General features: G+C 41.7%; 1 protein-coding gene across 1 annotated transcript; it reads left to right on the top strand.

Annotated features, from left to right (window-relative positions):
• Positions 1–253: 253 nt before the first annotated feature.
• On the top strand, positions 254–4,466 carry il22ra2 (interleukin 22 receptor, alpha 2). The gene is made up of 6 exons (XM_061233260.1): positions 254–368; positions 1,051–1,192; positions 1,489–1,667; positions 1,824–1,993; positions 2,394–2,555; positions 4,261–4,466. Exons 1-5 carry the CDS (start codon positions 290–292, stop codon positions 2,541–2,543), a joined length of 720 nt encoding a protein of 239 aa, XP_061089244.1. The 5' UTR covers positions 254–289; the 3' UTR covers positions 2,544–2,555; positions 4,261–4,466.
• Positions 4,467–14,394: the final 9,928 nt, after the last annotated feature.

The raw sequence follows: 14,394 nt of genomic DNA, 5'->3' as shown, positions 1-14,394 counted from the left end.
TGTCTAATTATTTGTAAAATGATTTCACAAACAATTTAGACCTTATACTGCTCTGTTTGCTTAGAATATTTACAATGCATATTTATTACCATTGTATTATTGATTCTGGATATCTGGTCTCAGTGAGAAAACTTCCTGATGAAGACAATTCCTGGCATTACTCTTGGCTGGCCACGCATATATGGCCAGGGGCCAAGAGAACACCCTTAAAAGGCAGCATCTGAGAGAAACTAACAGTTCCTAGTTACGGCAACAGTGTGCTGCTGAATCTGTGTACGAGTTCAATTTTATGGAAGTCATGGTTCAATATCTGCAGCTTCCCGCAGCTTTTCTAATGCTGTGCTTCTCACTTATCCAGTGCTCTAAAGGTAAGCAATTATCTTTAAAGTTTTTATGTAATTCACTTAGAATTATCTGCTTATAGTATCTTTTATTTATACCTTTCTTCCCTGGAAGAATAATATTATGAGTTTAGCTGTGTCTAGTCATATATCTTCTGTAACTATATATAAATAAATGTGTAAATAAGTTTTTTAGTTTTACATTTCGTAAGTGTAAATGAGCCTCTGTGCCTTCTTGGTCATAGCACATTTTTGCATTCCTGGGAGTAACACTGATGGTCTCCACTATTGTACATTGCTCTGGAAAAGAGTGAGTTTAAGGTAATTTAAGGTACAGTAAAGGCAAGGAAAGTGTTTTGGTTTACCTATAACAATTGTTTACTTTGGTTGAGCTATAGCAATGCTTTCTATTCTGTTCAAACATGTAATGCTGTGAAAAATGTAAAAGTGCTGTAACAATTATTTTTCATTTTCTGTTCAGATTTAAAGACGACATAAAACAGAAGGATTAAATGAGCCTTGAAAGTAGTTCAAGCATTACTTTCACAATAAAATTTACACAGTAAATTCCTAGTATTAGGAATATATTCCTTGCATTTTACCTAGGGTTTGTTTACTTTTATTCAATATTTTGTGTGATTCTATTTTTCAATCAAAACCCAACTGAATACTTGGTTGTTTTTCCCATGTTGTTTTTACTCAAAACAAGACTTCAAGTCCAGTCCAGATGGCCAGGGTGAAATCTCACCGCAGGACGTAAAGTTCCATTCTGTGGACTACAGAAATGTTTTACACTGGAAACCCAATGCCCTGTTTTCCAGTGAGCAGAAATATTTTGTCCAGTACAAAATGTGAGTTTTACCACAAAGCTGAGCCAAGTTTGACAAAATATATTGTTTTTAAAACATATATTTTTTATTTAAATGAATATACTGTTGTGACAGTCTTACAGAAGAAAACAAAGAAATTGAGTATGTCTTAAGGAATTATTCCAAAATACATTCATAATATTTAAATTACCAATCCTAACTTAATAAAAAAATGAATGCTCATCAGAATGTTTCTCATCAATACAGTGCTCATGCCACAGTTGCCATTCTCCTGTTGCCAGATCCATCTCATGGCTTTTCTTTCCCCTCTTTCTCAGCTATGGGGATAAACACTGGATCAATGTGACACACTGCCAGGGTATCAGGCAGTACTTGTGTGATCTGAGTGAGGAGACCGCAGATGCCCGGGAGTATTACTATGCTAGGGTCCAGGCAGCCCTTCCAGGAGTCCGTTCCTCCTGGGTGCTCAGTAGCAGGTTCAACCCACACTGGCAGAGTGAGTACAGGAGCACACTGGTGGTAACCACTGGCCACTGGTCATATTGGAATTATAGCTAAGGCTTTGTGTTTACCAACATCAGAGTTTGGTTATTTAGGTGGTCATCACTGAACTTGCCGAAATGTATTTGCAATTGTGCATTGTTTTTTCTAGCTTCATTAAGCCTACCTAAACTGAAGCTTGAGGCGACAGAGCAAGGCATTGTTGTCCAGCTCAGAGCTCCAAGCTCACCAAACATGAGGAAGAAGGACAGCTGTGTTTCCATAAGGAAGTGGCAGAGGCTGATTTACAGAATATATGTCACCTGCGATGACATAGTACAGGCAAGAGTACTTCCTGCATGGCAAATAGTTTACTGACAACTGGAGACACACAACATTATTTCCTCTATTAGTTAATAGGGTATGAAGAAACCATAACAAACCAATTCTTATTTGTGTCTGTCATTATTGTGTCATAGCACTAGCTTCTAGACCTGGCATGGTAAATAGATATGTTGAATAACTGCAAAATAAACTAATCCATTTACTTAAAAAAAAAAAAAAGATTTATGAGACCAACAAGACTCATTCAAGTCTAACCTGCATGCTCACATACTCACAGATCTCCTCCAAATGGAAGCTGTTTACTGACTGTTTATCTTAGTTAATGACCCACTACACGTGACACATAAGGGCATCCACATCCAAGCCGTAACTGTCTTTCTTGCTTCCGACTGGGCAGGAAGAACACAGCATGGAGGGCTGCGTAACTGAGCTCTTGATTGCAGACTTGAGACCACGGACACCCTGCTGCTTCCAGGCAGAGGTCCAAACACAGAGACTGGGTCGCACCTCTGCAAAAGGGAAGAAGTCATGTATCACCACGGTCTAAAGCCACATTCTCGTAGGTACATCTGTTTTTACACAATTATATTGATATATACAGTCATGGACAAAAGTATTGGCACCCCTGCAATTCTGTCAGAAAATTGTTGCAATTACAAATGTTTTGGTTTTAATATCTTTATTTGTTTGGCTTGCAACGAAAAAAAAAAAAAACACAAAAAGCAATAGACAAATCCAAATCAGATATAATTTTACACCTAAATCTAAAAAGGGCCGGACAAAAGTATTGGCACCCTCAACTTAATATTTGGTAGCACAGCCTTTAGAAAAAATAACTGAAAACAATCGCTTCCTGTAACCATCAATGAGTTTCCTACACCTCCCTACTGGAATTTTGGACCACTCTTTCTAAACTACCCCAGGTCACTCAGATTTGAAGGGTGCCTTCTCCAAACTGCTTTTTTGAAATCTCTCCACAGATGTTCTATGGGATTCAGATCTGGACTCATTGCTGGCCACTTCAAAACTCTCCTTTACCAAAAAGCTCTACTTTAGTCTCATCTGTCCACAATGGAGTTTGCCAAAACTTACCTGAGGAAGCCAAAAACCTTTTGGGAGAACGTCTTGTAGACAGATGAGACTAAAGTAGAGCTTTTTGGTAAAGGATATCAACGCAATGTTTACAGAAAACAAAATGAGGCCTTTAAAGAAAAGAACACAGTCCCTACAGTCAAATATGGTTGAGGTTCCAGGATGTTTTGGGGTTGCTTTGCTGCCTCTGGCACTGGACTCCTTGACTGTGTGCATGGCATCATGAAATCTGAAGACTACCAAAGAATTTTGGAGCGCGATGTTGGGCCCAGTGTCAGAAAGCTGGGTCTCCGTCACAGGTCATGGGTCTTCCAGCAGGACAATGACCCAAAGCACACTTCAAAGCACTCTGAAATGGTTTGAGGGAAAGTGCTGGAGAGTTCTGAAGTGGCCAGCAATGAGTCCAGATCTGAATCCCATAGAACATCTGTGGAGAGATCTCAAAAAAGCAGTTTGGAGAAGGCACCCTACAAATCTGAGTGACCTGGAGCAGTTGGCAAAAGAAGAGTGGTCCAAAATTCCAGTAGAGAGGTGTAGGAAACTCACTGATGGTTACAGGAAGCGATTGTTTTCAGTTATTTTTTCTAAAGGCTGTGCTACCAAATATTAAGTTGACGGTGCCAATACTGTTGTCCGGCCCTTTTTTGATTTAGGTGTAAAATTATATCTGATTTGGATTTTTGTCTATTCTTTTTTGTGTTTTTTCCATTGCAAGCCAAACAAATAAAGATATTAAAACCAAAACATTTGTAATTGGAACAATTTTCTGGGAGAAACTGAGCATTATCTGACAGAATTGCAGGGGTGCCAATACTTTTGTCCATGACTGTATATGTATAGTGCATTGACTGTGTCCTTGTGCCACTGACTGAATCACAGTCCTATTGATATACAGTATAACTGCTCTCCCACTCGTGATATCGTGACATTTTGTTGTAGAATGGAATGGAACACCTAAAAACAAATTACATAAGCAGCTATGATAACTATAATCCATCAAAAAGAGTGAAAACACCCCTAAGTTCATTTTGGAAACTTTTTGCCATTGTACAAATGCTCCTATTGTTATGTTCACTTTTTAATACTGTGTCTTTGTTGTTTGTCATCATTAAACCAGTCTAGAGTTTCTTGAATGTTCAGCCTCTGGCATAATTCTCTTCTTTCTGTTTCAGTGATACTGGGACAGATGGTGCTCGATATCAAAGGTGCATTGAAAATCAGAGACATATAATTATCTGAAAGCCAAGCTTGCTGATTATGAGTCATGATGTGTTTACATTACCTCTTCATCACCTTTGATGCTGCCAAAGCAGGGGTGCTCCTTGTGTTTGTACTGTATGCAGTTGTTTTGTAGGCAGATGGATCTTTTTCTTGTATGGTCAGCTGAAACTTGTGCTAATAAAACATGTAACATTCTAATTATAAATAAATGTCTTATAAATGTCAATTAGTTGTGACAGTTTTCTACATTTCAGATAGCACTTTGGAGTGTGGAAGGACACAATGATCCACATTATTTAAAATGAGGAAAACATGGTTCATTTGAGGCATTTAGCTCAGTCTTATCATGTGGAACTAAGAGAGATTACCTTTGTTTACATAAAATCCACTTATACAGCAGGATATTGTAATTCAGAAGGCAAGTACCTTGCCAAAGGGTATAGCCAGTGAGCAAAAGCCAGAATCTAGATATCAAGAGGGGTGGAAATCTATGTTAGAAATCAAACAAAAATGGACTAGGTTGACTCCAATATAGCTCAGTCAGGTTTTACCTTGATAAACCTTTGCTGCGTCTTGGCAGCTATAAAGACTTCACTTTTCAACCAAACAAAAGAGGAAGATTATGCAAAAAACTGAAAACAACATTAGTTGCATCAAGCTACAGTGCAGTCCTTATGTATTTGGGCAGTTGGTACAATTTATGTTATTTTGACTCTAGTCCAGCACACTGTATTTGAAGGTGAGGTTAAAGTGCAGACTGTCCCCTTTAATCTGAGGGTATTTACATTCATATCAGGCGATGTGTGAAGGAATCACATCCATTTCTATACATAGTCCCCCCCCCGCCCCCCATTTTAGGGGACCAAAAGTAATTGGAGGGTTGGTTTCTCAGCTGATTCAATCGCTTCCTTAGTGCAGGTATAACAAAGCTTTCAGTATCTAGTCTTGATTCTAAGCTTTTGGTTGCCTTTGGAGTCAGTTATTGGCATTTGTCAACATGAGGCCCAGAGCTGAGATTTTATGGCAAAAAAGGTTGAAAAAACCAAAGTTGCGATGTCTGCATCTAAATAGAGAACCTCCTTTGGGAGACTTCCAAGGAATCTCGTCTGTCTAGCCTCTTAAATATTCTCGAGTTAATATTTCTGAGAACGACCTTTGGCTCCACAATAGAGGGTATTTTCATTGTCGTGACCCCATTTTATATCAGTGAAAATGTTAATATATTCTCAAAATATTGTATTATTTTTCAACATGCTTATAAATAAGGAGCAAGCCTGCTTTTGAATAATAAATAGCATGTGAAATTGTGGAATGTGTTTGACTTGTTCATGGGGTGTCAATCAATGGACCTTAATTAGTATACAAGATGGTAGAGGTGCCAATTTGTCTTGCCACATCTCATTTTCAGTGCTGTGAGGCTATTGTTTCAGAAAGGATCTGTTTGTTGCAGTAATGGAGAGCACCTTTAGGCATCAGACAGGCAACTCTTCTTGCCTACATGCCACCGTGTGTGTTGATACTGCAGTAATTTATTCCTGCTGAAGGAAAGCAATGTCTTATCATGGATCATGAAAGCTGGACACTGTTCTGTGATTACATATATTCAGTCATAACTGTTTTAATGTAATGCTGCATCATTAGAAACATCTAAATGTGTATCTAAACATCTAACAGCTGACTAATGCTCCCATTCCTTTCATGAAGCAATAGTATGAATATGAAAGCATTTTCTGCCACATGAGAGCTTTCCTATAGCTGGAAATTCAGTTCAGCACCGATGGCACTTAATTCTATTGAATGTAGGGCTGGTGGTGTGGGTGTGGTGGTGTGCCATGTAGGTGATCCCATTTTCATTTTCCCCTTTTATGAGAATCTGTTTGTTTTTTTTCCTGGCACTTGAAGGACCTGTTTTTCAGGGTTGTGTGTAGACCAGAGATTAGTATGGTATGCTATTGTAAAAAAAGACACTCCAAAGGTCACTGTAAAGAGCGGTATTTGTCTTCTGTATGCCTTATATAATTCTGGAAAATTGGAAACTTGTAATTTAGCATTTGTATTTCATGTCACTGTATATTCAGTCAGGTGTAGAATTATTGGCACCCTTATAAATACAGTCCCCTCAAAAAGTATTGGAACAGCAAGGCCAATTCCTTTGTTTTTGCAATATACTGAATATGTTTGGGCTTCAGTTAAAAAAATGAAGACAAGACATGAGTTCAACATTTCCAACCTGGTCTCAAGGTCAATATTTAATTTCAAACTTACATTTAGAAAAGCTTTCTTATTTCAGAATTGCACTTTAATGCATTATGACGAGTTATTCTCTAGCTTTTTTTATTGCGTTTATTATGACACATAGCAATTCTTTTTTGTATTAGCTACTTACCAGCTGTTTAAGCTGGGTAGGTGCACTTAGATTAGTGAGGCTGCGGTATTATGATTAATAATGTGTTTATCTCGTGAGCTAGTCATCAGCGTGTGTTGTTTCCAGTTCTTTTTAAAAGTATGACACGAGAGAACCACATAGATCTATTTTCAGGAAAAACACGGTCTGGACATCTTTGAGGGACTTCATTTCCCAGAATCCAGTGTACTGTCTGTATGGACAACCAGGAATTTTCATTACCCCCGCAAATGACAGTGGTTAACGGATGTATTGCAGTTTATTAGGTCTCTGGTGCCAAAAAGCACATTTCTCCATTCAAATCCATTCAAAAGCAAAATTATAATATTTTGAATATTTAGACATTTAATTTCTAAGCTGGGCAGATGAAGATATAAGATTTTATTTTCATTCCTATCCATGCCTCTAGGTTTAGGTACTGATGACAAAAAAGCCAAACATGGGAGCCTAACTACACTTCCCATGATTCCACAGGACACTTCCGCAACACAACCCTGGCATGACGTCTAGTTACATTACATTACATTACATTATATTATTGGCATTTGGCAGACGCTCTTATCCAGAGCGACGTACAACAAAGTGCATACCCATAACCAGGGATAAGTTCGCTGAAAGACCCTAGAGGGAAGTACAATTTCAACTGCTACCTGTACAACAAAGATAAGGGCAAGGGCCATTTCTTTTTTTTTTTTTTTTGGAACAAACAAACAAACAAACAGAGCAAAAGTGACCAAAGTTAACTATCCAAACACTGCTTACCTAGCCAACTAAAAATACCAATACACAAAGCAAGTCACAGAGACAACAATTAAGGTTCACAGGGAGGTAGGGAGGGATGGGGAGAGGTGCTGCTTGAAGAGGTGTGTCTTCAGCTTGCGCTTGAAGATGGGGAGAGATTCTATAGTTCTGACCTCAACGGGGAGTTCGTTCCACCACCGTGGAGCCAGAACAGACAGTAGTCGTGAGCGTGAGGTGGAGTTTCTGAGAGGGGGAGGTGCCAAGCGGCCTGTGGAGGCTGAACGAAGAGGTCTGGCAGGGGTGTAGGGTCTGATGATTTTTTGCAGATAAGCTGGGGAAGACCCTTTAACTGCTTGGAAGGCTAGCACCAATGTTTTGAATTTGATGCGAGCCATGACAGGCAGCCAGTGGAGGGAAGTAAGCAGGGGGGTGACGTGTGAGTATTTGGGAAGGTTGAAGACCAGACGAGCTGCTGCATTCTGGATGAGTTGGAGGGGTCTGATGGCGGACGCTGGGAGGCCAGCCAAGAGGGAATTGCAGTAGTCCAGGCGGGACAGAACCAGCGCTTGGACCAGGAGCTGGGTCGAGTAGGGGGTGAGAAAGGGGCGGATTCTCCGTATGTTGTATAGGAAGAACCTGCAAGACCGGGTCACCACCGCAATGTTCTCGGAAAGGGACAGTCTGCTGTCCATCACCACGCCGAGGTTCCTTGCACTGGGTGACGGCGTGAGTGTGGTATCCCCGAGGGAAATGGAGAGATCCAGATGGGGAGAGGTATTAGCAGGGATGAATATCATTTCAGTTTTACCTGGGTTGAGCTTTAGATGGTGGTTGTCCATCCAGCTCTGGATGTCCCTCAGGCAAGCAGAGATACGGGCTGAAACCTGCGTATCAGACGGCGGGAACGAGACGAAGAGTTGGGTATCGTCCGCGTAGCAGTGGTAGGATTGCCCATGTGCAGTGTTCACAGGGCCAAGGGAGCGAGTGTAAAGAGAAAAAAGAAGCGGGCCAAGGACTGAGCCCAGGAGAACTCCTGTGGCGAGGGGCCGAGGTGTCGATACCGAACCAGCCCAGGCAACCTGGAAGGAGCGACCAGAGAGGTAGGACTCAATCCAGTCCAGGGCTGTGCCACAGATGCCCGTTGCTGAGAGGGCAGACAGGAGGATGGAGTGATCCACAGTGTCGAAGGCAGCAGAGAGATCTAGAAGAATGAGGACAGAGGAGAGGGAGGCTGCTCGTGCGGCATGGAGTGACTCACTGATGGAGAGGAGCGCAGTCTCTGTCGAGTGGCCCGATCTGAAGCCAGACTGATGGGGGTCTAGCAGGTTGTTGTTAGAAAAGAAGGAAGAAAGTTGAGTAGAAGCGGCTCGTTCTATAGTTTTAGAAAGGAAAGGAAGAAGAGATACCGGGCGGTAGTTCTGGATGATGGAGGGATCCAGGGTAGGCTTTTTTAGCAGCGGAGTGATGTGGGCCCTCTTGGAGGATGCCGGTGTGGTCAGGTGTGATAGTTTGGAGAAGAGAAGAGAGGATAGGGTCAAGGGCACAGGTTGTAGGGCGGTGGCAGAGCAGGAGTTGAGAAACATCAGAGTCTGTAAGGGGGGAGAAAGTGGAAAAGGAAGGGATAGGCCTAGAGGGGGGGAAGGGCACAGTGAGGGGGGCGGTGGTTGTAAAGCATCTGCGGATGACTGTGACCTTCTCATCGAAGAAATCAGCAAAGTCATCAGCAGCGAAGGAGGACTGAGGAGGAGGAGGCGGTGCATTGAGGAGAGAGGAGAAAATGGAGAAAAGTTTCCGGGGGTTAGAAGCGGAGTTATGAATTTGTGTTTGATAGTATTTTGCTTTGGCGGCAGTGACATCGGAAGAGAATGCCACCAGGAGAGACTGGTAAGTCATGAGGTCTGAAGCGTCTCTGGATTTCCCCCACTTCCTCTCCGCTGCGCGGAGGCTGGCCCTGGAGGTACGGAGGGTGTCAGATATCCAAGGACTGGGAGGGGACCATCACTGTAACACCGGGAGCAATATACTTTCATAGTATAAGAGCTAGGCTAAGCATTGTTCAGCCCTCTTTTTGCCCTCTTCACCCTCTCAGCCCTTTTTCACTTCTGGCCTCTGGCTCCTGTAACTGCGTTGCCCTGCTCCCGACACTCGGACAAAGGCTGAGTTCTCCACAGCACACAACTAGGCCTCACAGACACAATTAGCTTACCTCGCAGTAACTTAAAGTGGCCTATTGAATGGAAATCAGCTCACCACAAGAAACTGCAGCGAACAAACTTTTCCACATGGAGAAAGGACCAGCGGACGACGGACCAGCGGACAAAGGAGCAGTGGACGACGGACCAGCGGACAAAGGAGCAGCGGACAACGGACCAGCGGACGACAGACCAGCAGACAACGGACCAGCAGACAAAGGAGCAGCGGACGACGGACCAGCGGACAAAGGACCAGTGAACAAAGGACCAGTGGACAAAGGACCAGCGGACAGCCCACGGGACCACCCCAGCTTTGCGCACCTCCATTCGCCGCTTCTACAAGGACAGCACCTCAACTGATATTGTGAATCTGTGTTTTCATATGTGTTTTTGTTCAACATTTGAATGCATTCTGACTGTTAGTTGTTAATATGAATCGGTTCGCCATCTTTGGTTCGGTTCGGTCCTTGAAACTAACTTTAACACTCTCATTCAGATCGCTAATGTAGCGGGTAGTTGTGAATAACCGACTAACCATGTATTGTAATACTTTGAGTTGAAGCTATGTGTAGTATCTTCACATAGATATTTATGCAACAGACACCAGCTTCAATAGTGTTCACTCTTTATTTAGGAGAACAACATTCGTGGCAAATACAGACTTGCTGGCTACCTATTTCTTCTTCTGCACTCCAACCTCGGGGCCCGGGTTGACTAACCTAACCTAGGGTCCCTCTATAGGAGAAGGCATGTAATTGCACTCTATAACACTATGCTTCTCTCTTTGTCGAGTGATACCTGTTAGTTTATTCCACCATGCAGGCCTACACTAGCTACTGATACCCATTTCCTTCCTTTGTTCAGACAAAATACACGTGTGCTTACGTGCACATGTGCACAGGCAAAATCATTACCTTATCCTACCTAACTTCACATTAGCTCAACCCCATATATGTTCTGTGTTTGTATGTCTGTGAAATAAATTAATTGTATTAATTCATTAGTCTGTTTTGGTGTCATATGAACATGAGAGCCGAGTCAATCAGTCTTTCGAAGAACTTCCAACCTTCAGGTTATGTTCAATAATTAATATTGGTTATTTTAATTATTAATTAAAATACAACATTTGTGGTTAGATTTTGTAGGGGAAAATTCACAGAACGGAAGATCTCCCTCCTAAAAGCATGATAACCAATCACAAGTCAAAATCAGACTCCGCCTTAGTGAGCAGGCTGGTTCCTCCAAAACTCTCGACGATGTGTGCTAAAAGTTTATCAATATATCTGTATTAAAGTATGATATGTACCCTGTATAGTTTCAAACTGATTAACTGCTAAATTGTGCTCGGATTACACGGTGAGCCCAGCCAGCTGGCAGGGGGGGGCCCCGTCTTGAACTGTGTAGACCAAACTGTCAAGGACATGGGCAGAGTGAGATATGACTGTACAGCTGATTTCTCCAGGACTCTCGATGTTTTATGCCAGGAGTGTATCTATTTGACCTAGAACATTAATTATAGCTGAGCTTATGAAAACGCAAGAAACCACAGTGAAAACTGTCGAAATGAGAGCAAAGAATGCTACTTACATTTACTCCCTTAGAAGAGAATAATTAATCAAATGTTTAGTATGTCTGTAGATTAGAAAAGTATATTAGAAGTGAATATTAATGAAATGTTTAGTTTGTCTGTATATTTTCAATGATTACTGCTGCTTAGCTCGTCTTATAAAAGCGAAAGATACAGAGTGACGTGTATGGATGACGTGTTAGAGGGAGGGCATCCAGAACTTTGAGGTCTGGTAGTTTGCCAAGAGCAGGTGCGGGGTGAAGTGAGGACACGTAGTTGGCAGAATGCCCTGAACTTTGTACAGAGTTGGCAGAGCATAAGGACCGTTGGCAATTTGCCACAATGACGTTGTGGGAGGAGCGTTGGGAGGAGTTACGATAAGAAAAGTGTGGGTGATTTGCCAGAATGAGGTTTGAGGAGGAGTTGTAGGTGGAGTAACTGTGTATAAAATGGGTGTACAAATGCCAGTCGGGGTTCAGTTCTGGAGAGCTGATCCGGCTTTATGCACGTCTGCTAATAAAGTCTGATTTTCCTGAAGATCTTGCTGCCTGGTGTCGTCTTTTCCCTCGCGAAGATGTTTTTCGACAAATTGAAGATTTGGACTCTGTCGTTTCCTAGACACGACAATTTCAGATAGCAAGAGTAATTTTATGAGACTGATTACTTTTTGCAGTTATACTGCTACATAACGTTAATTGGCACCATACAAGGGCCATATCCCTTACAGTTTGTACGCCCCATCTGAGGACTGAGACATATACGTTTCAAATAGTCATCCTTACTATTTTGTAGAGTGTAAAATCCCTACATAACTTGGCGGCCCCTGTGAGGACCTTACATGTCAGCCTGTTTGAACTTAATCTGGCCCAGAATGAGCTGCTCTGCATCCATATCTAAGTCTGATCTCCTCTGATCCATATATATGTTTGATCTCGTCCAAGAAGCAAGAGCAGCCAATGACCATCTTCTGGTGTAGACTCAATACTCCTCCTCAGATTGCATCTCGGAACCCTGACTTGATTGTGTAAGTCGGATATAACATTTTAGGGGTATATTAACAGTATATAACATAGATACTAGCCATGTTCCTACCATTTTGGCTATTGTATTACTTGCATTATACTGTTTCTTTAAAGAACTGACAATTTATTAGCTCTTGATAAGTGGGTTCAGTTGTCTCACTCTCTGTTTGGGTTTTCAATCACTATCCTTGTTGCTATGCAGCCATATTGCTGGATTGATTTGTTAAACAATAGTAAATAGTTCTGAATGTCTAATCTTGGTTTTAGCATTGGGTTTTGCCTGTGAAGACTGCATTTCTGTAGGAAAATATGTACCAACATGAAGAACAGAGAGCTATCTTTGGGAGCAAAAAAAGCAAGCCATTTTGAAGCTTAGAGAAGAGGGGACAAGCACAGCTTATACAACAACTTGGAATGTCCTGAAAAAGAAAGAAACCGCTGGCGTACTGAACAACAGGCATCGAACAGGTCAATCAAGGAAAACAACAGCAGCTGATGACAGAAATATTGTGAGAGCTGAGAAGAAAAGTCCCAAAACATCAATCAGTAACATCACAAACTATTTTCACAGGGCAGGGCTGAAGGTATCTCAATCAACCGTTCGGAGAAGACTTAGAGAGCAGCAATATAGAGGCTATTCCACGAAATGCTAACCACTCATCAGTGGTAAGAATTGGAAGGTGAGATTACGACTTGCAATGAAGTACAGCGATGAGCCACAAAAGTTCTGGAACAAAGTTTCATGGACTGATGAGACCAAGATGAACTTCTACCAAAGTAATGGAAAGGCCAAAGTGTGGAGAACGAAGGAATCTGCTCATGATCCAAAACATATGAGCTCATCTGTGAAGCACGGGAGAGGTAGTGTCATGGCTTGGGCTTGCATGGCTGTTTCTGGAGTGGGATGACTAATCTTTATTGATGATGTTAACTCATGATGGTAGCAGCAGGATGAATTCAGAAGTGTACAAAAACATTCTGTCTGCCAACTTACAGAAAAATGCTTCCAAACTAATTGGGAGGACCTTCATCATGCGGCAAGACAAGGACCCAAAACACACTGACAAGACAACAAAGGACTTCATTAGGGTTTTAGACTGGCCAAGTCAATCACCAGACCTTAACCCAATTGAGCATGCATTTCACCTCCTGAAGAGGATATTGAAGGGAGAAACCCCCCAAAACAAACAACAAAAGGCTGTAGTAAAAGCATCACAAAAGAAGAACAGTTTGGTGATGTCAATGAGTTGCAGACTTGATGCAGTTATTGCAAGGATTACATTACATTAATGACATTTGGTAGACTCTTATCCAGAGCGACATACAGTTGACTAGACTAAGCAGGAGACAATCCTACCCTGGAGCAATGCAGGGTTAAGCCAATTAAGCCAATGGCAGTTCAGATCTTATTGTGGCTACACCGGGGATCAAACCACTGACCTTGCGGGTCCCAGCCATGTGCCCTAACCACTACGCTACAGGCCGCCCAAGCAAGGGATATGCTACCAAATGTTAAGTGTTATCTACTTTCATTTACTTACATATTCTCTGTTCTAATACTTTTGCTCACCTATAAATTGGTGCTATGTTTTAGGTGTAAATACCAGGAAATGAAAGCTGAAATTATGAACTCTTGTCTCGTGTTAAACTTTTTATCTCAACCCCAAATGTATTCAGTGTATTGCAGAAACAAAGGAACTGGCCTTGCCATTCCCATACTTTTGGAGGGCTCTGTAAGTACAGTCTGTGGTACAGGCTACCAAATTGGGATAAAAAGGGAAAAATGTGGAAAATAAAATATAAAAAAAAAAAAAAAAAAAAAACGAACATAGGGACATATTCGCCGTCAATTACTTTACCCAGCTCCTGACGTCGGCGTCCTCGCCATTCCACTCCAGTGGGGTATCGATCCCTGATTGGGCCACCACAATATTTAGATGCTCACTAATATAAAATGGGGTCACGTCAATGAAAATGACAAAGGTTTTTTCACGGTTTTCCTCAGAAATATTCACTTGAGAATTTTCAAGAGGCTAGAGAGACATGAGATTCCTTGGAAGTACTGCAAAGGAAGTCCTCTATTTAGATGTAGGCATTGCAATATGTTTTTTTTTTTAGTAAAACATCAAACGTTTTGGCCATAAAATCTCAAGAACTGC

This window comes from Conger conger, chromosome 2 (assembly GCF_963514075.1).
Source record: "Conger conger chromosome 2, fConCon1.1, whole genome shotgun sequence".
NCBI classification, from domain to species: domain Eukaryota; kingdom Metazoa; phylum Chordata; class Actinopteri; order Anguilliformes; family Congridae; genus Conger; species Conger conger.
The sequence above is the reverse complement of the archived record's forward strand: the minus strand, read 5'-3'. Positions and strand labels throughout refer to the sequence as shown.

Coding starts and splice junctions, on each gene's coding strand:
- il22ra2 (XM_061233260.1), top strand. CDS start 290: ATGGAAGTCATGGTTCAATATCTGCAGCTTCCCGCAGCTTTTCTAATG. Junction 1,668..1,823: donor GTTCAACCCACACTGGCAGA/GTGAGTACAGGA, acceptor TGTTTTTTCTAG/CTTCATTAAGCCTACCTAAA. Junction 1,994..2,393: donor CCTGCGATGACATAGTACAG/GCAAGAGTACTT, acceptor CCGACTGGGCAG/GAAGAACACAGCATGGAGGG.